At 40.7% G+C, this 27,704-nt stretch overlaps 3 protein-coding genes across 4 annotated transcripts; 2 read left to right on the top strand and 1 right to left on the bottom strand.

Moving 5' to 3' along the window:
* Positions 1 to 1,290: 1,290 nt before the first annotated feature.
* Positions 1,291 to 11,428, top strand: LOC129862403 (fibroblast growth factor 6-like). The gene is made up of 3 exons (XM_055934028.1): positions 1,291 to 2,091; positions 2,623 to 2,726; positions 7,473 to 11,428. The coding sequence occupies exons 1-3, from the start codon at positions 1,782 to 1,784 to the stop codon at positions 7,647 to 7,649; spliced, it is 591 nt and encodes a 196-aa protein (XP_055790003.1). The 5' UTR covers positions 1,291 to 1,781; the 3' UTR covers positions 7,650 to 11,428.
* Positions 11,429 to 12,018: 590 nt separating this feature from the next.
* LOC129862401 (fibroblast growth factor 23-like) lies at positions 12,019 to 22,532 on the top strand. The gene is made up of 3 exons (XM_055934027.1): positions 12,019 to 12,356; positions 16,714 to 16,817; positions 16,979 to 22,532. The coding sequence occupies exons 1-3, from the start codon at positions 12,149 to 12,151 to the stop codon at positions 17,357 to 17,359; spliced, it is 693 nt and encodes a 230-aa protein (XP_055790002.1). The 5' UTR covers positions 12,019 to 12,148; the 3' UTR covers positions 17,360 to 22,532.
* On the bottom strand, positions 20,455 to 27,452 carry LOC129862400 (probable fructose-2,6-bisphosphatase TIGAR A). 2 transcript variants are annotated; one of them, XM_055934025.1, is made up of 6 exons: positions 27,309 to 27,452; positions 26,683 to 26,720; positions 26,171 to 26,292; positions 25,918 to 25,995; positions 25,617 to 25,727; positions 20,455 to 25,031 (listed from the first exon to the last, which is right to left on the bottom strand). In XM_055934025.1, exons 1-6 carry the CDS (start codon positions 27,338 to 27,340, stop codon positions 24,663 to 24,665), a joined length of 750 nt encoding a protein of 249 aa, XP_055790000.1. In that variant the 5' UTR covers positions 27,341 to 27,452; the 3' UTR covers positions 20,455 to 24,662. The 2 variants fall into 2 exon arrangements, with proteins under 2 accessions (XP_055790000.1, XP_055790001.1); XM_055934026.1 differs by lacking the exon at positions 27,309 to 27,452 and adding an exon at positions 27,020 to 27,291.
* Positions 27,453 to 27,704: the final 252 nt, after the last annotated feature.

The following is a 27,704-nucleotide window of genomic DNA, read 5'->3' on the forward strand; positions in this document are numbered from 1 at the left end:
ATAGATGTGGTATAAAGACATCTTCTGCTCTATAATTTATTGGGATATTTTTCCGTCCCACTCTTTCATTGTTGGCTGCTTACTTTCAGATAGCTTATTGATCTCGACTGCTGTCACAAAGTTGATGATTTCCTGGTTGATCATGCAGAACAGTACACTCATAATATTTAAAAATATGGTTTTGTTTTGCTTAAAAGTTAAATATATATATAAATATTCATTCCTCCTGACCATTTCCTGTATTAGTTCTGGTTTTAAAGGAGCAACTTTGCTGAATGTGCATTTCCTGATGATGACTAATGCCTGTGCAGAGTATGGTAAACGCATCATGTATCATTATTTATTTGTAAATAGGAAGTAGTCAATACTGTTGCATCTGGGTCAATTTTAACCATTGTTCCTCTGTTTTGAGTTCCCCCCATATTTAGTTTTGTTGATATTTCATAGACATAAGTAACTATTGAATTTCAACAAGTTAGCAAGTGTTGTGGTCCTTTATTTGTCCAAATGCCCAGTGTTTGGGTTAGTTGTGCTTCATGATAGCAATTGCCAAGGATCTTCACATTGGGCCTATTTGCCAATGACTGTATTATTATGAATCTGCTGTTATGTCCTCCGTTTTCACTGATGCTCCGAATGTGTTGTCCTTGGTATTTTCAGCCTTCGTAGAAATCTAATAATTTTTATTATAAATCCAGATTTGGTATCAATGTGAGTCACCAAGTATATTTGTATACAAATAAATGTACTGCATTGTAAAATTCTTGTCTGAGATGTTGTATGTCACTAAGAAAAACTTTGTACAGTTTGTGAAAATGATTTGAACTATGGTCAATGGTGGTTGCGTATGAAGCACAGTTATTAAAACCTTGGAAATAGCGCCTTCCATCGGAATTTCCAACCAAATGGATGACATGTGTTAAGGGGTCCGGTGGAAGCGCGCAACTGTATATAATCAATTGACGTATAGGCATACTCCATGGTGGCATTACAAAGAAAATATGATATGTTTTTATGTTTCAGACAAGGGGAAGGAATAGGCTATGAGAGACGTTTCGGGGTAACCGAATTGCGCACTAGGCCTAGCCTTAATAAACAAGCAGCATAGGATGTGGCCTGCAAGGGTGCCATTGCTCTCCGGTGACAAGTGGACTGTTTTTACACCTCCCTTCTAAATAAGGAAGCAGCCTGTCAGACATATGACCACCGACCCAATTTGGGAGCTGCCAAAGTGTCAATCATGTCCCGCAGTTGCTTAACGCCACCCAATGAGGTCTCTCCCTTCCTCGTTTCACGGGCGCTGTGACAGTGTTCAGTTGAACTCTCCACAGACAGGGCACTGCAGTTCAGCGACTCTTTTCTTGCTTGCTCGCAACTTCACTCTCTCCATCCTCGGCCCTTGTATTATTCGACGGGGCAGCGGTGAAGTCAGCATGACGTCATCTAGAGATGCGATAGCCTGGCAAGGTGAAACAGAGTTTTGTTGAGTGGCTTTCTCCACGGCCTGCGTTGCCTACAGAGAGAGAGAGGCGCGGAGCTGCAAAACATGGTAATCATCACCGCCACCACCTCAAGCTCTGCCGCGCACTCTCCTATTTCTACCCCTCTGCACTGGGGCTCTCGTTTCATACCCAGAGTTCAGATCTGCGTTCCAAAAATAATCCACTGCCAGCATGCCGAAGGAAGAAAATCAAGAAGAGTGGTATTTTTAGGGCCATTAATTTTGACCACGTGCCCCGAAGGTAAACCGGAAGGCCATTGCGCAAAGGCTCCTCATCAGTATGTCCTACGAGGCCAGCACGCACTGGACGTTGACTGCGATTGTGCTCTTGGGGTACCTAGTCGGGATTGTGTCATCATATCCTATTCCAAGCAGGACAAATGCAACTTTATTGGAGAAAAGATGGGAGACCCTCTTCTCCCGCTCCATTCTGGGCATCTCGGGGGAGAGATCGGACCTGAACTGGGAGAGTGACTATTTGCTAGGTATCAAAAGAGTGCGGAGGCTCTACTGCAACGTGGGCATCGGGTTTCACCTCCAGGTCCTCCCAGACGGCAGGATAAATGGTGTACATAATGAAAACCAGTACAGTGAGTTGCTTCCACAGATGTAATGCAATAGACATCACATAAAGGGTTCGTCAATAATTATGCATCTAACAGAGCCTATAGCCCATATTTTGCATGATGTGTCATAAGACGCGAAGCGAACATTGGATGACTTCTAGAGCAAAGACATATCTATTAAAAACACTATCCACCAGTGCTAAATATCTCCCTAAGCTCAAACATGACATGAATGTATGGACGTATTTAGACAACCATTTATTTTTACACTGGCTCCTACAGCGACCCAGAAACAAACAGTCACTGACACCGCACACGTCCAAAAGGGCAATTATTACACGATAGCCGAAACTGAGCAAATATCCAACATTTAATGTGGGAATGTATATAGAACAAAGACTCAGCATCCTGCGTAGCAACCTGCAAGGTTACACCCACAGACGTAGAGCACATCCTAGCTATAGCCTAGCCTACAACCATTTCGAAACATATTTTGTGCCAATCTGATCGGATGTGTTTGTCCAATATCTAATATTTGGTATTTTGTTCAATTAGGTCTATTAGAGATCTCAACGGTAGAGCGAGGAGTGGTTAGCTTGTATGGTGTGAGAAGTGAGCTGTTTGTCGCAATGAATGGCCGAGGAAGGTTATACGGAACGGTAGGTATGCTCAGTATTACATTTATTGTCCTGCAATATTTGTTTGAATGGTTCCGCGTGGCATTTGCTATTATGACTGATCGGGTTTTATTTGCATGTCATTTAAAGCTATTGGGTGTGCCTATCTTAACATGTGCTGTGAATTATGTGATAAGACATATGCTAGTAGAATGCTATTTTGGTATTTTTGATGGTTCATTATATATATGTTTACCCTTATTATGCGTTCGTATTTAATTGTAGGCAGCAAATGAGCTAGGGGCCTGTTCATGGTCGACTTGCCTTGGGCAATAATGATGAGGTTAACAGACGCATAATTTTGGCACGCTCTGCAATATGGCCCTGCGTGCGGGGGAAAGCCCCCCGACACTCCAGAGCCTGTCATCGTGACTTGGGACCATATGAAATTCGTCCATTAAAGATGAATATTATTTACATGTTCGGTTACATTTGTAGGTTATGCCTATCACTGAAGCCCCGTTTATACCTGGTGCTAATATGGGACTTGTCCTGATCTTATATACACATTCTGATTGTGCCCACATTTCCAGAAATGTGTTTACACATGGTATTAAAATGTGTCGTATCTGTCCACTGTGTCTGCATTGTGACCAGATTTCCTGGTCCCTTCACCTATGCAAATAATTTCACAGCTATTATTTCAAAATAAAATGTATTTATTGTAAGACACATATTGATGTAACCAGTTAATGGTGCCTCCTGTCAATGATTTTAGAGGGCAAAATAATTATGATTTAAAATGGTTTCTCTGTCCAGATCTGTCTACACTTGTAAGATATCCAGACACAATGTTTGACTGACTACCTCCGGTGGTGGGCCGGATGATCTGACCACAATCAGATCACAATGTGTCTTTTGATTGTCTACACCTGTCTACAAATGTGGGCAAATTCAGAATGTGGACAAGATCAGGACAAAAGACGCAAATTAGAACCCGGTATAAATGGGGCTTGAGTGAAGTGCGTCCTCTGACTAATAGTTTTGAGTTAGGATTGAGTTAGTCTCCAACAGGTCGATCAAGAGCTACCAGTAGCTCACTGCCCACCTGTGAGTAGCTCACCAAACAACTCTGAAACTACACTCAACAAAAATATATGCTATAATTTCAAAGATTTTACTGAGTTACAGTTCATATAAGGAAATCAGTCAATTGAAATAAATGAATTAGGCCATAATTTATGGATTTCACATGACTGGGAATACAGATATGCCTCTGTAGGTCACAGAAAGGTAGGGGCGTGGATCAGAAAACCATTCAATATATGGTGTGACCACCATTTGCCTCATGCAGCGCAACACATCGCCTTCGCATAGAGTTGATCAGGCTGTAGATTGTGGCCTGTGGAATGTTGTCCAACTCCTCTTCAATGGCTGTGCGAAGTTGCTGGATATTTTTCTGGAACACGATGTCGTACATGTCGTTCCAGAGCATCCCGAACATGCTCAATGGGTGACATGTCTTGTGAGTATGCAGGCCATGGAAGAACTGGGACTTTTTCAGCTTCCAGTAATTGTGTGCAGATCCTTGCTACATGGGGCCATGCATTATCATGCTGAAACATGATGATGGCGGCGGATGAATGGCACGACAATGTCCTCAGTGTCTTGTCGTGGTATCTCTGTGCATTCAAATTGCCATTGATAAAATGCAATTGTGTTCGTTGTCCAGTAGCTTATCCCTGCCCATACCATAACCTAACCGGTTATGACGCCGAACTGCAGTCAGGACAACAAGCACCTAGATTAGCTTCCCTGAGATGGTTTCTGACAGTTTGTGCAGACAATCTTTGGTTGTGCAAACCCACAGTTTAATCAGCTGTCAGATGGCTGGTCTCAGACGATCCTACAGATGAATAAACCAGATGTGGAGGTCCAGGGCTGGCATGGTTGCATGTGGTCTGCGGTTGGAGACCGGTTGGATATACTACCAAATTTTCTAAAATGATGTTGGAGGTGGTTTATGGTAGAGAAATTAACATTCAGTTCTCTGGCAACAGCTCTGGTGGACATTCCTGCTGTCAGCATGCCAATTGCACGCTCTCTCAAAACTTGAGACATCTGTGGCATTGTGTTATGTGACAAAACTGAGTGGTCTTTTATTGTCCTCAGCACCTGTGCAATGATCTTGCTGTTTAATCAGCTTCTTGACATGCCACACCTGTCAGGTGGATGGATTATCTTGAAAAAGGAGAAATGCTCGCTAACAGGGATGTAAACAAATTAGTGCACAACATTTGAGAGAAATAAGATTTTATGTGTGTATGAAAAATGTCTGAGATCTTTTATTTCAGCTCATGAAACATGGGACAAAGACTTTCCATGTTGCTTTTATATTTTTGTTCTGTATACATGCAATTTTCACGTATTCTCACAAGTTCTCTCACAAGTATCAGACACCCAGCTAGCTCCCAGCTAGCCTACTATCTAATCAACGCAACATTGACATTATCCCACCCCAGGTTAGCCACTACTGGCCAAATCTAACACAATATCTGCCAATTAATTTCCAGCAATATTGCCCTGTCTGTCTGTGGTGCGCGCGTTTGTCTATCACTCCGTGTGTAGTCAGTTGACGTGATTTTGACAGAAATAATTTCCCCAAAACCTTCTCAATTAAATGTTAACTGCAAAGTAGGATTATCTGGTAGAAGTATATCATGACTAAGTACATCATTTGTATCTATTATGTGTTATTTGCAAACTTTGCAATTAAATTACCAGCAGCAGTACAGAACCATGCTAGACCGGCACTTGAGACACATTCCTCGCTTGCTAGATGCGCAATTAAAGGGCCAGATGCGCAATTAAAGGGGAATTACACTCGAATCAAAATGTGTTCGTTTTCTTCTAGACCCCCCCAAAATTGTCTTCTGATGTGATTTAAGCATTAACATGGACTCAGAATGTTCCAATTTCGTTGTTTCTGTATGAACAAGTGTACATTTGAGAGTTAAAAACAAAAAACATCTCAAACCAGAAAAAAGAAAACTGAGAAAACATCATTTGGGAAAATATAAACATAATTTGAGAAAAAAATCACAGATTTTATAGGGCCCCCTTAGAGTTGTTTATTAACCATTCTTCTTCCAGGTATATTGACAGAAGACAGTGCACTACTTTCTCGTGTACCCTAAGGACCCAGAAAGAGTTGCAGAGAGAAGGGAAGAATGTGCCTATTTGAAAGCTAGAAGAAGAAAAAAATTATTTAAAAAAATTTGCTCTCGAAGGTTGGAGGCCACTGTATTAGGGTATCTGACGGACGTCATCAGCTCCCCATCTTGTCGATAGTCCCAGCACATGCTGTCTTTTCACAACGTATTATTGCAGAAAATTGTCAGAAAAATAATACTCTGAAAATATTATTTGTGAAATGTTTATTAAGATAGACAAATACGATTCACAATGAACAACTTGCAAGGTGAGCAAAAGAAGGTCCATGCAGCTTTCCAATTGCGCATCAATGAACATCACCAAAAGGATACAGTTACATAGTGTATGCAATTAACAACACGTTTACATTAAAGACATACTCTGGTATTTTGGTAACTAATAAAGTATTTTTTAAACCTCTCGCTTTGGGCTGGATGTGTCAATGTGTAGTTCATGCATGCATAATCTATGATCAGAATTACTGTCTTACCTCAATCAGCCATGAAATCCCTAGTTTGAATGTAACTGTTTTCTTGAAGCTGTGTTGTGCCATTTTCCCTACATTTTGTGCAATGTAAGCCAGCCCCCTAGCAATTCGAGTTTTAACCAATGAGCTTCAGCCCCTCAAGCATTTGATTGACAGCTAGCAAGAGGACTGCCCAGCGTTATTCAATGAGGTTGCAGTGGACACAGTAGAGAGAGAGAGCGCAATTACGTGGTGCACATATGTGACGTAGTACTCAATTTTCAGGGATCACTTTTGGTTCGTGAGTGCGACATTCAGAACTACTGGCTAAAAAGTATACAAAAGTACTAGATAATCTCTTTAATTATTGCACTAATAATTAATTGGTTAATAGGCTAACTAATTACCCAAATGGGTGAGAAATAAGTTGTACAGCAGTGCTACCTGTGTGTGATATACATTCATTGATGTTTTAAAAGGATAGTTCACGTTAACTTCATCTTATTACTACACATAAATAAATCTATAGACCTGTAATCTATAGGAGTTAGTAAACCAACATTTGTTTTTGTTCAGTTAGCTGCAGCTTAGTATTGTCTTCATCAAGCACAAACTATGGGAGTGGTAGGTAAGGTCCCTGTTAGCATGCTCCCAATAGCATGTGTAAACCCCTCCAAAACAACAACATGCACAGTGCATTTTTGTTGTTGATATTGAGTGAGTATGATATTTCAGGATTATATCAGTCAATTTCAATTTTTTATTGTAGTTTTCAATAAAAAAGAGAACATGCTGCAATTTTGGTTAGATATCCCCTCAAGAACATACATGATAAACAATTTCGTTAATTAGGAATTTTGGATGGAGCAAGATATGTGCTAGTCTTCAGAGACAAAGGTTTACAGGTTCTTCCATCAACCCCAAATTTGCTACAATAATATGTTAGTGCATGGCTCCCCTACTTTACATGTGAACTAATTCTGGGTGAGGATGAAATGTATGCATGGCATGTATTTTTCTGTGCAACTTGTACAACTGTATAAAACTGGTAACTGAAACTTAACTTGGCCATGCTTTTTCTTTGACCTTTTCTCCTTTGTTATTTTCAGACAGTCTTCCATGATGAGTGCAAGTTCAGAGAGAGCATGCTGCCAAACAACTACAACGCCTATGAGTCTTCCGTTTACAGAGGCTCCTACATTGCTCTCAGCAAGCATGGCCGTCTGAAGAGAGGAAAAAAGGCCACCACTGCCATGACTGTCACACACTTCCTCCCCCGAATATGAGCAAAACTGGCAGGCAATAACTCACTTATTTGCACATGTGGATTGTTGTCCAGGTAACATTATACTATATACACCAGTACGAATGGACTGAAAAAGAAAGAAATCCCACTATATGATAGTATTTATTCAGTCTTTATATGTATATTTCGGTAGCTTACTTTGTATTAGAACTTACGGATATACAATTAATTGCTGCTTATTATTTTATCAGTATTATATAAGGGGTGGAGAAGCTTCATCTGTCCCCTTCACTTTGTATGGGTGCTTGCCATACATAAATGGTGGAGACCTTGCCCTGTCAGTAGATGACAGCTCATCTCAGCATCTAGAAGTGAAATGGATACTTTTTATTACCTCAAAGCGCCATTTCCCGAATGAAATAACGTGTGCATGATATTTCTACTGAGAAGAATGCCTGTTTACTTTGAACTTTTTTCATTATCCATCAAGAACTAAACATTTTCCATCATCTGTGTCAACATTATATCATTGTCTAGTAAGGGCAACTAGAGCACTCACCAAATATTTGTTTCCTTGCTTTGTGATGAGGGGGTGGTTGCCTTTGATTCCTACTTGTGGGTCCTTCCCTTGCATGTGAGAAACGCTCCCCTCAGTCAGAAATAGGGATGACACGCAAGTCATCACTCCCTCAGTGACTCCGGGGGGCTTTAGCCCAATTCCTAGAGGGCCAAAAGTATCTTCAGTTTATTTTCTTTCCAAACTTAGATCAGTTAAGTAATTGAGACTGTGTTGGACAGGTCGGACCCCTCAGGAGCTCACAGCCATTGATGTGGGAAGCTAGAACTGGAGACCCACCATGCTAGGAGAACTTTGACAATCCTGGATTTTATGAGGCTAGATGGTTTTATGAGGCTGAGTGTGAGATGGCTTGATGTTTAGACCAGATTGAAATGTGTGTGTGTCTGGTCTTGGACTAACTGGGAGCCTGCTGTATCGATCGATCAAACAGTTTGATTCGTTTTTAAACTGATGAGGGTTGAAACCTTAACTTATCTGCTGGTTTGAAAAAAAATGAGAGCACTTTTACAGTATCTCCATTTCTGCAGTAAATGTTGAGCTGCATAAATAGTGCTTGTTTTCACGTTCACTCTGTAAATGAGGGTCTGCTACATTTATTAGAAAAATATGTAAATATTCCTATTACATTTTTTGAGAAGGGATCATTATTTCATGCAATTAAGATGTGCTAACAACATTTCAGGTATCACAATCTGGCTATTATGTCTAATATCTGATATTTAGATAATAATAAGGATTGTACTCGTATGTACCTGTTTCTCTCTTTTATTGTTTAAACTGGTTATTAAGTTGTAAGATCTTGTGTGGAAGAAAAACAGAAGCAATGTCTCAAAGCAATTCACCAAAGGCTTACAGTAGTGATGTTTGGGCTTTGTACAGTATGCAGCATAATTGAAGTCAATGCTTGCTTGCTCTCCTCCTCGAATACTGTACCTGAGCAGACCCCCCTTGGCCAGTTGACACTGTAAAACCCTTTGTTCAACAACAGTCTTGAGATTCCAGAAGTATCCTTCCTCACCCACCCGGAGCCATTTTAGTCCAAGGTCAGAGTCATAGACCTCTTTCACTGTGTCTAAGCACACATGGTGTTCAGGTTCACCAGTATCACTTTGCCCCTTTGACGCCCCTTTGACCTACGTTCGCTCTGTTATTCCTTTATTTATTTATGAATGGTGTGTAGCTCAACGAAAACCTTGCATGAATGACATAAGGTGATTTTTAGGTGTAAGTGGTTTGATTCTGTATCGCTCTTTGACTGGTCGCCAATGAGCATGGATTTATTGGGAATGAAGTGGCATAATCTGATTTAAAGATTTACCTGTGGCTATTACAATGCTATAAGTATGTTTGGTGCGTCTGAGTAAAATACACAGGAAAGGTCATCTTTGACCTCTTTTACCAACCTTTAACGTCACGCCTGTTAAATTCTTATTCCAACACAGCATTGGTAGCCCACTGTAAAATGGATGTGAGCTGGTACTTACCCTCACATAAGTACTTACAGTAGTAAGAAGAGACAGGCTGAGGCTTGATGCAGTGTCTGGTTGTGATGGAACACAGGAAGCATCTGTGTCAAATCAAATCAAATTTTATTGGTCACATACACGTGTTTAGCAGATGTTATTGTGGGTGTAGCGAAATGCTTATGCTTCTAGCTCCGACAGTGCAGTAATATCTAACAAGTAATATTTAACAGTTTCACAACATATACCCAAAATACACATACATCTAAGTAAGGAATGGATTAAGAATATATATACATATATGTCAGTGAGGCATTGGATTAAGATACAGTGGCATAGAATAGAGTACAGTATATACATATGAGATGGGTGATGCAATATTTACAAACAATTAAAGTGACTAAGATACGGTAGAATAGTATAGAGTACAGTTTACACATATGAGATGAGTAATGCAAGATACAGAGACATTATTAAAGTAGCTAGTGTTTCATTTAATTCATTTCATTGTCAACAGTCATCATACTCCATATTTGCCACAGCCAAAGAGAAAGCAAAGTTCCAATGAGATCAATTCATCAAGCTGAAATTGTATCGATGTGCTAGCTAGGCGCTATTTCCATCAAGGAGGATGGCAGACAATGAAAATATGTAATACAAAGGCTGTTTTGGATTTGGACAGTTATGAGACAAAACACGATTTTATATGGATAACTAGTACTGCTGTTGCTTGAACCATGGGGCTCCCAGGAGATATAGCTACTGTAATAGTTATGCAAGTTAAAAGTGTTGCTCAGTCTGCCAAGTAGAATAATCTCTACCGCTAGCACCAGATCAAGCCCACTTTCATTGTCACAATGGAACTGAAAAATGTCTTCACCACCACCTACCTATTCAGGATGATGATCAGTAATTGAGGAATGAATGAAAACAAGCTTTTCCACTGTCTTGCATGTGTTCGTCTGGGATGATAACATAGCAGGATTCATGGTTTATTGAATTTGGATGGTGCAACATCTTATCTTCCATCCTTTCTTCTCCCCACAATGTCATCATAATAAGACATGCAATGTGAATGTTCATGAAGGTGAATAATATTTGTTTTGATAACAACATCCTTATCATTCTTTTTTTATTTGCTGGTCCATATGGGCAACAGGACACTATCATGACAACATGCAAATACGTGAACTGAAATAGATATTTGGAAGTGTGAGAATTGTGCTTCTGTCACAATGCCTTCTCATGTCATAAGGGGCACCTAGTTCAGTGTACACCTGTTAGTCCAAACCATAGGTCTTTGTACCAAATGTATTAAAGCTGCTTAAAGAGTGTTAGATACTCAAATGGTGTTCAAGCCTACAGTAACTTACAATACAGTGCGTTGCAGGCTCTCCAACTTGTGAAAAGGTGCTATGGGTGGTAGTGGATAAGGGAGTGGTGGTAGCGATTCAGTGTGTGTCCCTGTGTGTCGGCAGCCTAAGTTTGAGTTCTCTCAGTTTTCTATTCCTGCACTGAGGGGAGTGTGCTTCCTTCTGAATCCGCCTCCTCTTTTTTAACATATACCTCACCTTCTGCCTTAGTTTCGATTTATTGAAATGATTGTAAATTAGTTTGAAATAACAGACTTCTCCAATCATTTGTTTCTTAAAAAATATGATGACGAGTAAGAATGCTAATATACTAAAAATGGTTTTCCTTTTATTTTTGTACGTATGTGCTGTGCACAGCAGTCAACTGTATTCCTGAATGAATAATAAAACATGTTTTATATGGGTTGTTATTGTTGTTGTTATTTTATGCCTGTGCTGTATGTCAATTGGGAATTGGATTTAGAATGATTGAACCTCCTATGTGTTGATTTGGTCAAGGCCACCCTGAGTATTTTATATTGAGTAGGTAATACAGTATACTCAAGACAAAATATGGCAGCGATTTACATGTTTCTTTGTGGCAGTTGATAAATAAATGTAACTATTTCAAGGACTATACTGCAATTCTCAACACACTCAAATTCCTTTGATATATGTGAAGCTGGGGCTCCCCCTTCTGGCAAAAATAAATATGGCCACGTTTTGGGAAGAATATGGTTCACCCAAACCACCGTGAAGGCGATTATCAGAGAGCAGGAATGGCATATGGGCCAGATACTTTAACCTTTAAAGTGAGTGGCGGTGGTGAAATTCCCTGGAAATGTAGGCTACACGAATACATAATATATACATAATTTCCCACACATACATTATTCTGTTGAGCTTGACACCTGTTTTTTTTATAGGTTAGAGCGAGCATAATGTATTGTTAGCCGTGTTATCTAAAGAGTTCATGAAACTCAATCTCACATCCGGTCAGCTAAAAAAGTCTCGACAGGGTTGGGCCAGTCACAGAGCTGTCAGTCTTCAAATAGAATCTTTGGCCTTTGTTCCCGTCAATTGTGTTCAACACTGCACCTTGAGCACCTCAGGATTACCGTGTGAACCGGCACATTTCCCCAAAATGCAACCGGCTCTCCTCGTGATCTGGCTGGCCGCTCTACAACAATCCATTCCGGTGAATTGTTTCCCTGTACACCTAGACCTGTCGCCACCGCACAGGACAATCAAAGGAATCTTCACGCGCTCGGAGTCTGTCGATAGAGGACATTATTTATGGAAGGTGACTTTGAATGGACATGTAAAGAAAGCCATCTCCACAAACTCTCTCGGTAAGTGTATTTTTCTTTAATGAACTATTTTCATACTACCCAGCTAGCACATTTGGTTCCTTGGAAGTTGTGGGAACGTATATTTCTGGTTCAGATGTGGCACCACAGGTTCTAAAGTGGTGTGACAAAAGTATTGCGTGTCTTTTCAGGGGCCTGGAGTTTTTCCTGATCTCATGACCTGGGCCCGGTTTCCCGATAGTGATAAAACACTATTAAGCCTAGGTTTCAACAATGCATATTTCATACTGCATGCGTTTCCCAAAACACCACGCAGAGAGCATGTTCGCTAAATGTGTCGATACTGATAGGATACAAAGAAAGAACACTGTTCTCGGATCTCCCTTTCCAATCTTACCTTAATATTAGAATTTTTCCACAATACTGATGACGTAACAGCTCCTAGAGATATCACATATGACTACAAATATTGAGGCGGCTTTTTCTAATGCTTACCCTATAACAATGCACTAAATCAAGATTTGGCACGTTACACCATGAAATATATTCAGGCCAACATTACAGAAAGTAGTGTACAAATAGTTAAATAAAACTACATTTCATTAACATAAAATGGATTTCAATATTATTCAAATATATAGGTCTGTGTAGCCTATATCCTGTATTTATTTTAATACAGCCATCTGGGTTTTAATTTAAAGTGTCTTTATGTCCTTCGCTTGTTTTGCAAAGAAATGGGCAGCTTTGTATTTGTAGTCACTGTCACATTCATTCTAAAGTTAATCAGCGGTCACATAAAGACAAACATCTTGAGTTTGTATTTAACTGAGATCTTGTGTATAAAGTGACGCAGAAGGGCAAAAAGGCATTCACAACGTACTTAGTTGTTCGAGTAGTCTGAGGAGTTCATTAAATAACGAGTGTTTTTCAAGAGCAACTTTAGTAACGTTGGTTTTAGGAAACAGCTCAGGGATCTAAGGATGCTCCTACGACGGTTCTAATGATGAACGTAGCCCTTAAATGCTTTTGGGAAACTGGGCCCAAGTCAGGTAACTATGGGTCCTATTTGTAGGTTATGTCAAAATATTATTATTATAGATGCAGTATCTTCCCTTTTCATCTGTGCTATGACTATGGGGCTGTGCCATACACATTTAGCTAGCTGAATGCATTCCACCGAAATGTGTTTTCTGCATTTAACCTAACCCCCCCTGAATCAGAGAGGTGCGGGAAGCCTGCCCTTAATCGACGTCCATGTCAAATCAAATGGTATTTGTCACATGCAGATGTTAATGCGAGTGTAGGGAAATGCTTGTGCTTCTAGTTCTGACAGTGTAGTAATATCTAACAAGTTATCTAACAATTCCAACAACTACCTAATACACACATCTAAAGGGGTGAATGAGAATATGTACATGTAAGTATATGGATGAGTGATGGCCGAGTGGCATAGTCAAGGTGCAATAGATGGTATAAAATACAGTATTTACATGTGAAATCAGTATTGTAAAATATGTAAACATGATTGAAGTGGCATTATTTAGAGTGCATTGTATAAAGTGAACAGTGATCAATTTATTAAAGTGGCCAGTGATTGGGTCTCAGTGTAGGCAGCAGCCTCTCTGAGTTAGTGATTGATGTTTAGCAGTCTGATGGCCTTGAGATAGAAGCTGTTTTTCAATCTCTCGGTCCCAGCGTTGATGCACCTGTACTGACCTCACCTTCTGGATGGTAGCAGTGTGAACAGGCAGAGGCTCGGGTGGTTGATGTCCTTGACTATATTTTTGGCCTTCCTGTGATATCGGGTGGTGTAGATGCGGTGTGCAGACCGCACCACCCTCGGGAGAGCCTTGCGGTTGAGGGCAGTGCAGTTTCTGTACCAGGCTGTGATACAACCCGACAGGATGTTCTCGATTGTGCATCTGTAAAAGTTTGTCAGGGTTTTGGGTGACAAGCCAAATTTCTTCAGCCTCCTGAGGTTGAAGAGGCTCTTGCGCCTTCTTCACCACACTGTCTGTGTGAGTGGACCATTTCAGTTTGTCTGTGATGTGTACGCCGAGGAACTTAACTTTCCACCTTCTCCACCGCCCGGGGAGCAGTTGTTGTTGGGGGTTAACTTCCTTGCTTAAGGGCCGATATCTAGCTAGGCTACTAAAGCTACTAGTTTTTGTTAGCTAGCTATAGATGGGTCATTCTAGCTAGTTTTGGAGGACGACTAAACCGCTTTTATAAACTGCTTTTATTAACACACCTTGATTTCCATGAACATTTGTGTTCGCTCATGAGGCAGGCAGGAGAGGGACAGTCACCAGTTAACACAGCCACGAAGTAATAAACCCCGCCTATTTAAAAAATGTCTCATCTTAAAATCAGATGTTTAACCTAACCACACTGCTAACCTTAAATGAAGACCAAGAAGCACATTTTTGTTTTCATACATTTTTACGATATGGACAATTTTGACTTCGGCTGTTATCTAGTGAAAGCCCAGGAGAGGAGCGTGAGCGAAGAAAGAAATCAAGTGCCGGTGAAATCAAATGTAGTTGTCGGGAGACATGGTTGACGAGACCACTGTGACTGAACCCACCTGTTGCAGCGAGTGTGGGGGTTACCGTGTGAAATCTCAGGGACAGGGTTGTATTCACTTTACAAAACCAAGGAAAACAGGCTTTAATTGGGGGAGGTACTATGTCAACTTGTCCAATAAGAAATGCCTGCTTTCTTTTCATTACAAAACATTTTATACGTTTTTCTACGGCATGAACAAATGAATAGGGTAAACTTGTTCAGTGCTGCTGCTTTGAAAGTTGTGCCCCACCAGATTGAAAAGGCAAATGCTGTCTCGCCACATGTTTTCCGGCAGCTCTGTTTGTTTCACAGGAACGAAGTCATATGTTTTCTGACCGGTAAAACACATTTTTTAAACGTTCTGAGAGCAGAAGTGAAAATTGACTGTTCTGGGAACGTTTATTTTTAAGTTGCAGGAAGGTTCTGAGAACGTTTTACTCTGGTTCCTTAAATCTTTCCCTGGGAGGTTTTATTAACGCTCTGAGAACGGAAATTATAGGTTATTAGGAGTTTTCTTAATAACTTCCTTTAAAACATTCACTAAATGTTTCAATAATAGTAACACTGCTAGCTTATTTTGGGTATATTAAAAAAAATAACTCCGAGCACAGATAGGACAATGGAAATTCCTTTCCTTAGGGATTAATCATGCAAACACATACTTTTTTTTATTGTGACAAGGCAGTTGTGAGATTCTAACCTATAATCTTCTGTTCTCTATCCATGGAATTAGTCCACTACGCCACCAGGATGGAGCTAACATGTCGTGTTTTCTTACCAATACAAGCTGTTATTTTTAGTCTATTCAAACAGACCCTATTTCAAAGGAAACAAGCACTCATTAAGACCAGGTGTGGCCAATTAGTGGGCATGGCCAACACACTTAAGATAGAGGATGGAAAGTTTTGTTGATGTTGAGAACGGAATGTATGTTTTTCAATAATAATAATTAATTTAAAAAAATTCAATTAATAATAATAGAACGGTCTCTCTGAACGTTACTAAAGATTGCGTGTGGTTTTTATGGAAAGTTTTCTTGACCTTCTCGGAACAATTTGAGAACAAGATTTTAAATAGAACCATTAGGAAACCTGTAGGAAACTTTATCCTTAAGTTCTGAAATTCCCACAGAAGAATGTTGTTTCTGAATTGTTAAAGAATATTCCAAGTGTGTGTGTGTGTGTGTGTGTGTGTGTTGAGAATGTTCCAAAGCCAAGCAACTATACTGTAGGGATTAATGCCAGTATTGTCACACTCATCACTATCGCGGCAAGGAATCAAAACACGAAGCGGCTTTAACTTCTTTAGGAAAACCTCCCTAATGTTGGAAACAAACATCATTATGTTGTCATCCAGAGGCACATTTATTTTCATATTTTCAAGCCATAGCACACAATATTTTACATACAGCAGGTTTTTAAAGGACCAAAGAGTGTTGCTCTGCGTTTTCATTTTTGTCATAGAAAAATAAATAGTATGATACTGGTATCATCCCGGCCTTACTATCCTGCACCATTCTCAGAAAGTTGTGGGAAGGTTGTATGCAAAATAACCATAGGACAGCCACGCTCTCACCAAGCTCTAAGAAACATATGGTTCTCAGAACGTTATGTGCTTGCTGTGTATGCTTTATTTTGTAGTTAATTTCACACAAATAGATTTCATTCAAGTTTTCACACTCAAACTAAAGCAACTGTACAGATAATGTCAAAATTAACTAATTCAACAAAGTCCCTTATTTAGGATTGTTTAATAATTTACCAAAAGGAATACATTGTCTGTCACTATGTACAGTATGAAATTGTGATATGTTTTTTTTATTTTTCCATAGTTGTCCTCCCAATAAGAACAGAAACAAGTGACTTTGTGTCAATATTGGACTTGAAAAGTAAACGTTTCTTATGTGTGGACGTCGAGGAAAAGTGGTTCAGTTCTGTAGGTATTGCATGGCAAGTCATCCATGGATGGCCACTCTGGGAACAGTCAAATCTGCTCTCCCAAATCACTTCACATTCATTGTGTAATTAATTTCCGTAGAATCACTTAACCTATTCATGTGAAATTCAAGTTGTGTTTCTGTTGTCACTCCCTACCAGATGATGTTCAGCAGGAAAGAGTGCCTTTTCCAGCACAGGCGGATGGAGAACCATGTTGACGTGTTCTATTCATCCAGCAATGGACTGTTGCTCCTACTGGAAGGGGCTGAGATCCCTGAGAAAGGGTATGACTTGTTAAAGAGACACATGGTTTACAGAAGGAAGAGGAGCCAACAGGAGAACCCAGATGCAGACTCCATCATGGAGGATCAGGACCTGGCTATGCAACAGGACCAAGAACGAGCTAGCGCCATTTCCAAGGAGACCATCACTTCTTGTGACGACCCTTTGCGGGTGTTGCATTCCAATAGCCCAGGCAGTCCTATCAAAATGGCTGTGCAAAAGGCAGACAAAGTGGCCCAGGGTGGTCTAGCGGTCTAAGCAGATGCCTCCGGCACACGTCTACGGTGTTGGTATAGGTTTGAATCCAACCTACTGCCCACTCTCTTTCCCCACTATCATCCTCTCTCTTTATCTTAGGGGTAGGCAACCCTGTTCCTGGAGTGCTTGCAGGATTTTGCCCCAACTAAGCATCACACCAGACCAAATGAGCTAATTGATCAGTTCAGTGATTGACTAAATTCAACACACCTGGTCTTCCAGGTTGGTTAAATCAAAAACATGAAGTGCCTGTGTCACTCCAGAACCAAGGTTGCCTAGTCCTGCTCTAACTGTTCAATAAAGTCAGAAAATAGCTTAAAAATATATTTTTTTAAAGGAAAATGCAGAGAAAGAGTGATGCATTGGCCAATAGCTTGACTCGAAAGGCCAGAGAAATGGGCTTTGAATTTGAAGCTTGTCTGGAAAATGTTTAAACTTGTTGCTAGATAACATTAAGAGATATACAGTAATGCCATGCACCAGTGCCTCAATCCTCGTGAGTTTGTGATTTTGCAATCGTAGTCTGGATGGAGGGGTCACAATACAACTTGAGAAGGAGCACGTTAGATTGAAACAAGGAGGTGAATTAGAAAGCTGATCAGTGAGCATCATGAGAAACAGTCCTACAGTATATGCTGAGGTAGTGCTTCCTAAGGTCATTAATGAGTGGATGAGAATGGGTGGAGGAGACCATGTGTATAGTGCAGTGAGAAGCCAACCTTTTGGTTATGCAAGGGTGTGATGCACTTTTTCACTGGGACCAGAAATCGGCCCTGGCATTTGTAACACACCGGCCCATTTCTTTCCCCTGACAGCAGCCAATTTTTTTGTGGCCCCCATGATGATAATTTTGCATTAAAAAACCCAAGTTAGGCAGGCCCACGAGGTAAAAAATCAACTGGCCCATCTGACATTTTTCACAAAATGCCTGATGGCCAGTCCGCCCCTGCACTTTTTAAATATTTACATTGCAAAAGACTTTCAAACAGTTTGGTTTTCTCTGTGTCAAGGATGAAAGTCCAATCAAATCATCCTGAAAATATGCAGGCTCATTATGAAATGGGCACTTCTTGTTTTTATAACAGCGTATAAAAAGTTAAGGCAGGTCACTCATTTCCTTTTCTACATTACTTAGAATTGTATACCAATTCATACAGAGAGACGTTTGAGTAGCAGTTGATGAGGGGCCTGTTTGGCAACATTCAACATAATTTGTCCTTTTTGGGTAATGCCTGGGTTGAACCAGTGTCATGTTGTCCTTTTAACTCCTTTTAAAAAGTACAATTTTAAACTGGTTTGGTATTGAGCCTGATGTTGCAATAATTTGTTTTGCATGAGATTTTGCTATGCATGTCAAAATGGACCAACATTTCTGTATGAATTATTGTAATTGACAAGTAAATATTATTTGATACATTGCATTAATGCATTGTAACTTCTATTAATTGAAGACCATTTTTCAATAGATGTGTTATGGAATTACTATATTTTGTCAATCTATAGGTTGTGGTGGATGTTCACAATGTTTAAATATGGTAAATACACTATATATACAAAAGTAAGTGGACACCCCTTCAAATTAGTGGGTTTGGCTATTTCAGCCACGCCCATTGCTGGCAGGTGTATAAAATCGAGCACACAGCCATGCAATCTCCATAGACAAACATTTGCAGTAGAATAGCCTTACTGAAGAGCTCAGTGACTTTCAACATGGCACCGTCATAGGATGCCACCTTCCTAACAAGTCAGTTCATCACATTTCTGTCCTGCTAGAGCTTCCCTGGTCAACTGTAAGTGCTGTTATTGTGAAGTGGAAACGGCTAGAAGCAACAATGGCTGAGCCGCGAAGTGGTAGGCCCCACAAGCTCACAGAACAGGACCGCTGAAATGCGTAGCGAATAGAAATCGCATGTCCTCAGTTACAACACTCACTACCGAGTTCCAAACTGCCTCTGGAAGCAACGTCAGCACAATAACTGTTCATCGGGAGATTCATAAAATGGGTTTCTATGACTGAGCAGCTGCATACAAGCCTAAGTTCACCATGCCCAATGCCAAGTGTCGGCTGGAGTGGTGTAAAGCTCGCCACCATTGGACTCTGGAGCAGTGGAAACTCATTCTCTGGATTGATGAATCACACTTCACCATCTGGCAGTCCGACAAACTAATCTAGCTTTGGCAGATGCCAGGAGAATGCTACCTGCCCCAATGCATAGTGCCAACTGTAACGTTTGGTGTAGGAGGAATAATGGTCTGGGGTGGTTTTTCATGGTTCGGGCTAGGTCCCTTAATTCCAGTGAAGGGAAATCTTAACACTACAGCATTTTGTATGTTTATTTATTTATCCTTTATTTAACTAGGCAAGTCCGTTAAGAACAAATTCTTATTTACAATGACGGCCTACCCCGGCCAAACCCTAACGACGCTGGGCAAAATGTGCGCCGTCCTATGGGGCTCCTAATCACAGCCGGTTGTGATACAGCCTAGAATCGAAACAGGGTCTGCAATGTCGCCTCTAGCATTGAGATGCAGTGCCGTAGACCGCTGCATCACTCGGGAGCCCATACAATGACATTCTAGACAATTCTGTGCTTCCAACTTTGTGGTAAGTGTGGGGAAGGCACTTTCCTGTTTTCAGCATGACAATGCCCCTGTACACAAGGCGAGGTCCATACAGAAATGGTTTGTCGAGATCGGTATGGAATAACTTGACTGGCCTGCACAGTGCCCTGACCTCAACCCTATCAAACACCTTTGGGCTGAATTGGAACGCCAACTGCGAGACAGGCCTAATCGCCCCACATCAGCGCCCGACCTCACTAATGCTCTTGTGGCTGAATGGAAACAACTCCCCACAGCAATGATCCAACATCTAGTAGAAAGCCTTCCCAAAAGAGTGGAGGCTGTTATAGTAAAAGAAGGGGGGACCAACTCTATATTAATGCCCATGATTTTGGAATGAGATGTTTGACGAGCAGGTGTCCACATACCTTTGGTCATGTAGTGTATATCAAGATTGTGTTTCGCTGTCATTTGAAACCATACCAAATGTTAGCTGGTGCTGGACACCATTAGGAAAAAGCAATGAGCCATCACAATATAATATGTATTTATTCAAATGTATTCACATATTGTTATTTATAATGTGTAATGTTTTATATGGATGCTTATTGTCTTATCATAAAATATATACACTGAACAAAAATATAAACAACATGCAACAATTTAATAACAAAAGAGAACCATACAAAAGAGTTATGGTTCATATAAGTAAATCGGTCAATTTAAATAAATAAATTAGGCCTTAATCTATGGATTTCACATGACTGTGAATACAAATGTGCATCTGGTCACAGATACCTTTAAAAAAGGTAGTGGTGTGGATCAGAAAACCAGTCAGTATCTGGTGTGACCACCATTTGCCTCATGCAGCGCAACATCTCCTTCACACAGAGTTGATCAGGCTGTTGATTGTGGCCTGTGGAATGTTGTCCCACTCCTCTTCAATGGCTGTGTGAAGTTGCTGCATAATTAAATCACATTTTATTTGTCACATACACATGTTTAGCAGATGATATTGTGGGTGTAGCGAAATGCTTGTGCTGAAACATGAGGTGCTGGCAGCGGATGGATGGCACGACAATGGGCCTCGATCTCGTCACGGTATCTCTGTGCATTCAAATTGCCATTGATAAAATGCAATTGTGTTTGTTTTCAGTAGCTTATTCCTGCCCATACCATAACCCCACCGCCACCATGGGGCACTCTGTTCACAACATTGACATCAGCAAACCACACACCCACGCGACACCATACACGCTGCCTGCCATCTGCCTGGTACAGTTGAACCGGGATTCATTCCTGAAGAGCACACTTCTCCAGCATGCCAGTGGCCATCGAAGGTGAGAATTTGTACACTGAAGTCAGTTACAACACCTAACTTCAGTCAGGTCAAGACCCTGGTGAGGATGACGCGCAAGCAGATGAGCATCCCTGAGATGGTTTCTGAAATTGTTTAGTTGTGCAAACCCACAGTTTCATCAGCAGTCCGGGTGGCTGATCTCAGACGTTCCCGCAGGTGACTAAATCAGATGTGGAGGACCTGGGCTGGTGTGGTTACACGTGGTCTGCGGTTGTGAAGCCTATTGGATGTACTGCCAAATTCTCTAAAATGACATTGGAGGCAGCTGGTAGAGAAATTAACATTAAATTATCTGGCAACAGCTCTGGTGGACATTCCTGCAGTCAGCATGCCAATTGCACGCTTTCTCAAAGCTTGAGACATCTGTGACAAAACTGCACATTTTAGAGTGGCCTTTTATTGTCCCCACCACAAGGTGCACCTGTGTAATGATCATGGCATTTAATCAGCTTCTTGATATGCCACACCTGTCAGGTGGATGGATTATCATGGCAAAGAAGAAATGCTCACTAACAGGGATGTAAACAAATTTGACATAAATATGCTTTTTGTGCATATGGAAATTTCTGGGATCTTTTATTTCAGTTCATGAAACATGGTACCAAACTTTACATGTTGCATTTATATTTTTGTTCAGTGTAAACGGAAACAGATCTAAATATGACAAATTCTGACATAATATTACTAATGTACATAGCATTTGAAATAATTGTTTCACACTAGGTTCATAATCACACCTTGTTAGCACTGCTTTCAATGCAGCTCTAGGTAACACTTTACATTAGTAGTAATGCTGTAGTTACTACAGTCACAACATTGCTGTTTTCTAATAGCATAGTAATGGGGTTGAGTGGTTTTAGTTATTACGCCAGTGGAAGGAAGAACGGTCCATCTCCCTCTTTTGTAAAGGCAAAAACTCAATTGCTATACAATTAAAATGCAATTATCATACTCTCCTGACTACTATGTATTACTGGTATAATTAAAGTATTACTACATAGGTTTAGACAACTTAATATAAAGTGTTACCCAGCATTCATTCATTAACATGGTGGTTGGATTCCAAGAGGTAAAACTGTGGTCAATCCCAAAAAGCCTTTCATGAGCACGAAGTTCTGTTTTTCATGACAACAACAGATAGAACATGATGTGAGTAGTTGCAAGAAGGAGATGTGATGTTAAATGTGATGTTATAAGATGTATAAAGAAATACATTAAACCAGCCAAAAGCTTAAGTAATACGAAAAGGCATTGTGCCTGGATAAACATTTTTTCTTAAAGTGTGTTCTTTACTTATCAGCAATTTTTTTATTTGAACATTTGTGGAATAAGCCAAACATCCACATTTCATTCACCAAATAAAACTACCAGTAACATAGAGAACATATAGATGGTGTCAATGAATATGACATTTGAATTTCAAAGACAGTGATGTAGGTTTTTAACATGTCAGCTGGTTATGCATGGCGCAGTGATGAGATGGAATGGGAAAGCTTCAAAATATGATTGTTTATTTTCTCAATCTTCATTGTGTTGCATAATGTACATTAAAATACTATCAGACAAATACATAGACACTACCGGTCAAAAGTTTTAGAACACCTACTCATTCAAGGGTTTTTCTTTATTTTTGCTATTTTCTACGTTGTAGAATAATAGTGAAGACAAAAAATGTAGTAACCAAAAAAGTTTTAAACAAATCAAAATATATTTTATATTTGAGATTCTTCTAATAGCCCCCCTTTGCCTTGATGACAGCTTTGCACACTCTCTTATCTCAACCAGCTTCCCCTGGAATGCTTTTCCGACAGTCTTGAAGGAGTTCCCACATATGCTGAGCCCTTGTTGGCTGCTTTTCCTTCACTCTGTGGTCTGACTCATCCCAAACCATCTCAATTTGTTTGTGGTCGGGAGATTGTGGAGACCAGGTCATCTGATGCAGCAGTCCATCACTCTCCTTCTTGGTAAATAGCCCTTACACAGTCTGGAGGTGTGTTGGGTCATTGTCCTGTTGAAAAACAAATGATAGTCCCACTAAGCCCAAACCAGATGAGATGGCGTATCGCTGCAGAATGCTGTGGTAGCCATGCTGTTTAAGTGTGCCTTGAGTTCTAAATGAATCACAGACAATGTCACCAGCAAAGCACCCCCACACCATAACACCTCCTCCTCCATGCTTTACGATGGGATATACACATTTAGAGATCTTCCGTTCACCCACGCCGCGTTTCACAAAGACATGGCGGTTGTAACCAAAAATCTCCAATTTGGACAAATTTCCACTGGTATAATGTCCATTGCTCGTGTTTCTTGGCCCAAGCAAGTCTCTTCTTCTTATTGGTGTCCTTTAGTTGTGGTTTCTTTGCAGCAATTTGGCAATGAAAGCTTGATTCACACAGTCTCCTCTGAACAGTTGATTTTGAGATGTATCTGTTACTTGAACTCTTTGAAGCATTTATTTGGGCTGCATTTTCTGAGGCTGGTAACTGTAATGAACTTATCCTCTGCAGCAGAGGTAACTCTGGGTCTTCCTTTCCTGTACCGGTCCTCATGAGACAGTTTCATCATAGCGCTTGATGATTTTTGCGACTGCACTTGAAGAAACGTTCAAAGTTCGTGAAATTTTCCGTATTGACTGACCTTCATGTCTTAAAGTAATGATAGACTGTCGTTTCTCTTTGCTTATTTGAGCTGTTCTTGCCATAATATGGACTTGGTCTTTTACCAAATAGGGTTATCTTCTGTATACCACCCCTACCTTGTCACAACAGAACTGATAGGCTCAAACGCATTAAGAAGGAAAGAAATTCCACAAATGAACTTTTAAGAAGGCACACCTGTTAATTGAAATACATTCCAGGTGACTACCTCATGAAGCTGGATGAGAGAATGCCAAGCGTGTGCAAAGCTGTCATCAAGGCAAAGGGTGGCTATTTGAAGAATTTCAAATATAAAATGTTTAACACTTTTTTGGTTACTACATGATTCCATACGTGTTATTTTATAATTTTGATGTCTTCATTATTATTCTACAATGTAGAAATAGTAAAAAAGAAAAGAAAGAAAAACTCTTGAATGTGTAGGTGTTATGAAACTTTTGACCGGTAGTGTATGCCTTAAAATTATTTTAAATAACTCAACCAGATTCCGATATGGAGTCTGTGTATATCTTAGTCAGACCGACTCCCACTCAAGAGGCCAAGGCGAATCAGGCCAGCCCAGTACCACTTTGCCTATCTACCATAGTTGCTGGAACCATGCTAGAAAGGACAATGTGAAAAGAAGATATCCTGAACAGCACAGTACGGTTCTAGTCGGCCCTATAGTGTGGTGTGAACCAGGAGATTATTTCCTTCAACCCCCTCTACTCTACACCTCCTCTTAGATGTGCTCGCACCTGTTGATGAAGACACAGCGGATGGCTGAGAGGGTGATGCCCGCATCCCTTTTTGTCACAGTGAAGATAAACCGACATATGCCCGTGTTGGGACAGAGAGCGATCACATGGGACATGTCCAACCCCTGGGGTAAAGGACACTTTAGCTCGTCCACAAGGTAGCGCATGGCCACACGTATTAGGGCCCCATGGCTGACCACCAGGGCATGGGCAGGAACATCTCTGGTCCCATCATCTGGCTTGCCTGCAAGAGCCCCCTCTGGCATCCCTGTCTCCCTCTGTCCTGGTCTGCAGTGGTCAGCCACCATGCGCTGGAACAGGTGCTCCAGAAACTCTTTGATCCGCGTCTTCATCTAATACAGAACAAAGCACTCTTATTCACAACACACTCATCCTTCCCTTCCCTTCCTCCACTCACACAACAGACTGGTTGACACCATCCTGATGGAGGGGCCAACAGCTTGTCCTGTGTGGCTAGAGTGTTACTGGGCCCGGGGGCCCTTCTGTCACATAAACTAGCTGTTGGATCACACTGACACTGAACGTGTGACCTGCAAGCTGAGTCCTAATTGGCAAGTCAATGTACGTTCTTGGTCTCAATGGAACATTCCCCCACACTTTAAATTAGTTTCTCCAACTGAAGTAGCGACTTTTCAATCGGGACATTGTGTGGCACTAAAGGCCTATGTACTTTGATCCCCACTTCAAAAGCATCAAGCAGACAAACCTCAATCAAATTAATTTGATGAAGGGATCTGTTATGCAAAACATATATTGGACATCTTCAGTCAAGGATGAATTACCCTGTGTAAAGCATGCCAAAGGTGCCATCTAGTGTTGCTAAAATGTATTGCATCTGGTCTCCCATCAGAGGTATTTCAGAGAGCGCGAGAAAGAGAGAGAGAGCGATGCCCTCAGGATCCCCCAGAGTGACTCACCTGTTCTATAGTCTCTCCCCCTGGAGGAGTGAAGTCCAGCCACGATTGACCAGCCGCTGTAGCCATGTTCTTCATGTCCACCACCAAGCCCCCCTCGGCACTCCCAAAACTCTGAAAAGTAACAGGCTCTTTACTGTATGGCCTTGAGTACAAAAACACACATGGTCATAGAACTATACACACACACACACAGGCACCCTCACGCACAAACAAACAAACAAACACACACACACTGACAATGAAAACCACATCTATGGAAATAAGATATTGACAACCTTAAGCCCAGAGAAAGGGTACTCACCCTCTCTTTAAGTGATGGATCGGTGACAATTTCTAGGCCAGAGCAACTACTGTTGTGTTTTACAATTGCTTCGCAAGTCTGTAACAAAACAGACAAAACAACCATTCACATACATCTTTCTAAGGAGAGATTTTTTTCATAAACTTCTACCTACACAATAAAATCTAATCCGCGGGCCATCCCAACACATAATAATGGGGTCCAATTATATTCTAAAAGATGCTAAGGGGTCTGTGACATCATCACCACTCACCTGGCGGGCACGGGCCATGTCACTGACAAACACGTTGGTGAACTTGACGTCTTTGAGATATTTTCCTGCAGCCTCTGCCTGCTGCATCCCTATTTCTGATAGAGACGAGTCTATCGCCTGGCCTGGGGGATTGGGAAATGTCCAGGATTGGCATGATACTTTAGGCCACAGTGATATGCCATTGAAACATGAAATCTATTGGGATGATCTGTTCCAAAGCTTTTACTTTGTGCTTTTTGACACGTTTCATCCAAGAGTCTTTCTAATGTAGTGGTTCCCAACCAGGGGTACTAGGACCACAGGTGTTACTTGAGAAGGCTCATGAGACCATAGGCTTACTGGTAAAATGCACGAGGGGGGGGGGGGGGGGGGGGGGGGATTTAAGGGGTACTCCGGGAGAGCAAAATTCAGTTGGTGGTACAGTAACCGAAAAAGGTTGGAAACCACTGCTTTAATGTATCCAAAACAGTATCAAAACAAAGACACATATGTGCTTTTATAGTAAATCATACCTTGTAGGAGGCCTTTTTTATTCCATTCTGTTTCACCACTGGGGGGAAAAAAACGATATATAAGCATGTAATAAGACAATAATAACGTAGAATACAATTCAATACAGAACTATCTTTAAGCATGTAATAAGACAATAATAACATAGAATACAATTCAATACAGAAGACAGACCCATCTAATGAGAAATACATCTAAATTGATGGTTTAGTTAGTAGTAGGGTATTTCTCTTTAATCATAATGTATTACTATTGAAGCAGTGATCGACTTGAACAGGACTGCAGTAACTCCTTGACATTTCATAAGAAGCAAGGCTGAACATTCGCACTCAGTCTGACCTTTATCTGGACGTACACTCCAGCCGCTGGAGACTGGAGTAATGCGACACCAGCTCAGCGTAGAGCGTCTGTGCGGTGGCGGTGCACCGATAGCATGCAAGCCATTAAAATTCTAAATTGTACTAGGATAAGCATTCACCCGTTTTTGACGTGCACCTTGTCAATAACCATTCACTGTATGTAGCAACAGTATCGGGCTACAGTCTACAGTTGCATTGCAAATGGAAACAGACATACACTGAATAGTAATGAATCGACCGCTAGTATCTTCTGAATAATGCACACTTACTGTCGAACTATCGTTATGCCAAAGGTAAGCATTGTTATCCTTTTAAATTTGAGGTAGTTGATGAACCTTAAATCACAATTCTTCAATATGAACTTTCTTCCTGTCACCTGCAAAACACAGCACGAGCACGTCTGTGTATACGGTAATGACGTAAAGACGCTCTGCAATATGATTGGCCATGTCCCTTCTAGTACAGGAATGACATCAAAATGGTAAGATAGCATTTTATATGGTGTATTTAATGTAAAATACAGTAAAACAAATTGCCTATACATTATTAGCGTTTAAGCGAATCTGTGAAACTTATTGATATTCTTTAAAAAACATATATTTTCCCATAGTCCAATCACTCCAGCATAGAATGGTAACTTTTTCTTCTTCTAATTTGGCACACAG

Source organism: Salvelinus fontinalis, chromosome 9 (genome assembly GCF_029448725.1).
Source record: "Salvelinus fontinalis isolate EN_2023a chromosome 9, ASM2944872v1, whole genome shotgun sequence".
Lineage (NCBI taxonomy): Eukaryota > Metazoa > Chordata > Actinopteri > Salmoniformes > Salmonidae > Salvelinus > Salvelinus fontinalis.

Bases quoted from the DNA above. Each gene is read 5' to 3' on its own strand.
- LOC129862403 (XM_055934028.1), top strand. From the start codon at position 1,782: ATGTCCTACGAGGCCAGCACGCACTGGACGTTGACTGCGATTGTGCTC. The intron at 2,092-2,622 runs GTGAGTTGCTTC...TTGTTCAATTAG, and splicing joins ACATAATGAAAACCAGTACA to GTCTATTAGAGATCTCAACG. The intron at 2,727-7,472 runs GTAGGTATGCTC...TGTTATTTTCAG, and splicing joins GAGGAAGGTTATACGGAACG to ACAGTCTTCCATGATGAGTG.
- LOC129862401 (XM_055934027.1), top strand. From the start codon at position 12,149: ATGCAACCGGCTCTCCTCGTGATCTGGCTGGCCGCTCTACAACAATCC. The intron at 12,357-16,713 runs GTAAGTGTATTT...ATTTTTCCATAG, and splicing joins CATCTCCACAAACTCTCTCG to TTGTCCTCCCAATAAGAACA. The intron at 16,818-16,978 runs GTAGGTATTGCA...ACTCCCTACCAG, and splicing joins AGGAAAAGTGGTTCAGTTCT to ATGATGTTCAGCAGGAAAGA.
- LOC129862400 (XM_055934025.1), bottom strand. From the start codon at position 27,340: ATGCTTACCTTTGGCATAACGATAGTTCGACA. The intron at 26,721-27,308 runs GTAAGTGTGCAT...TTTTCCCCCCAG, and splicing joins GGCATAACGATAGTTCGACA to TGGTGAAACAGAATGGAATA. The intron at 25,996-26,170 runs GTGAGTGGTGAT...GTTTTGTTACAG, and splicing joins ACATGGCCCGTGCCCGCCAG to ACTTGCGAAGCAATTGTAAA.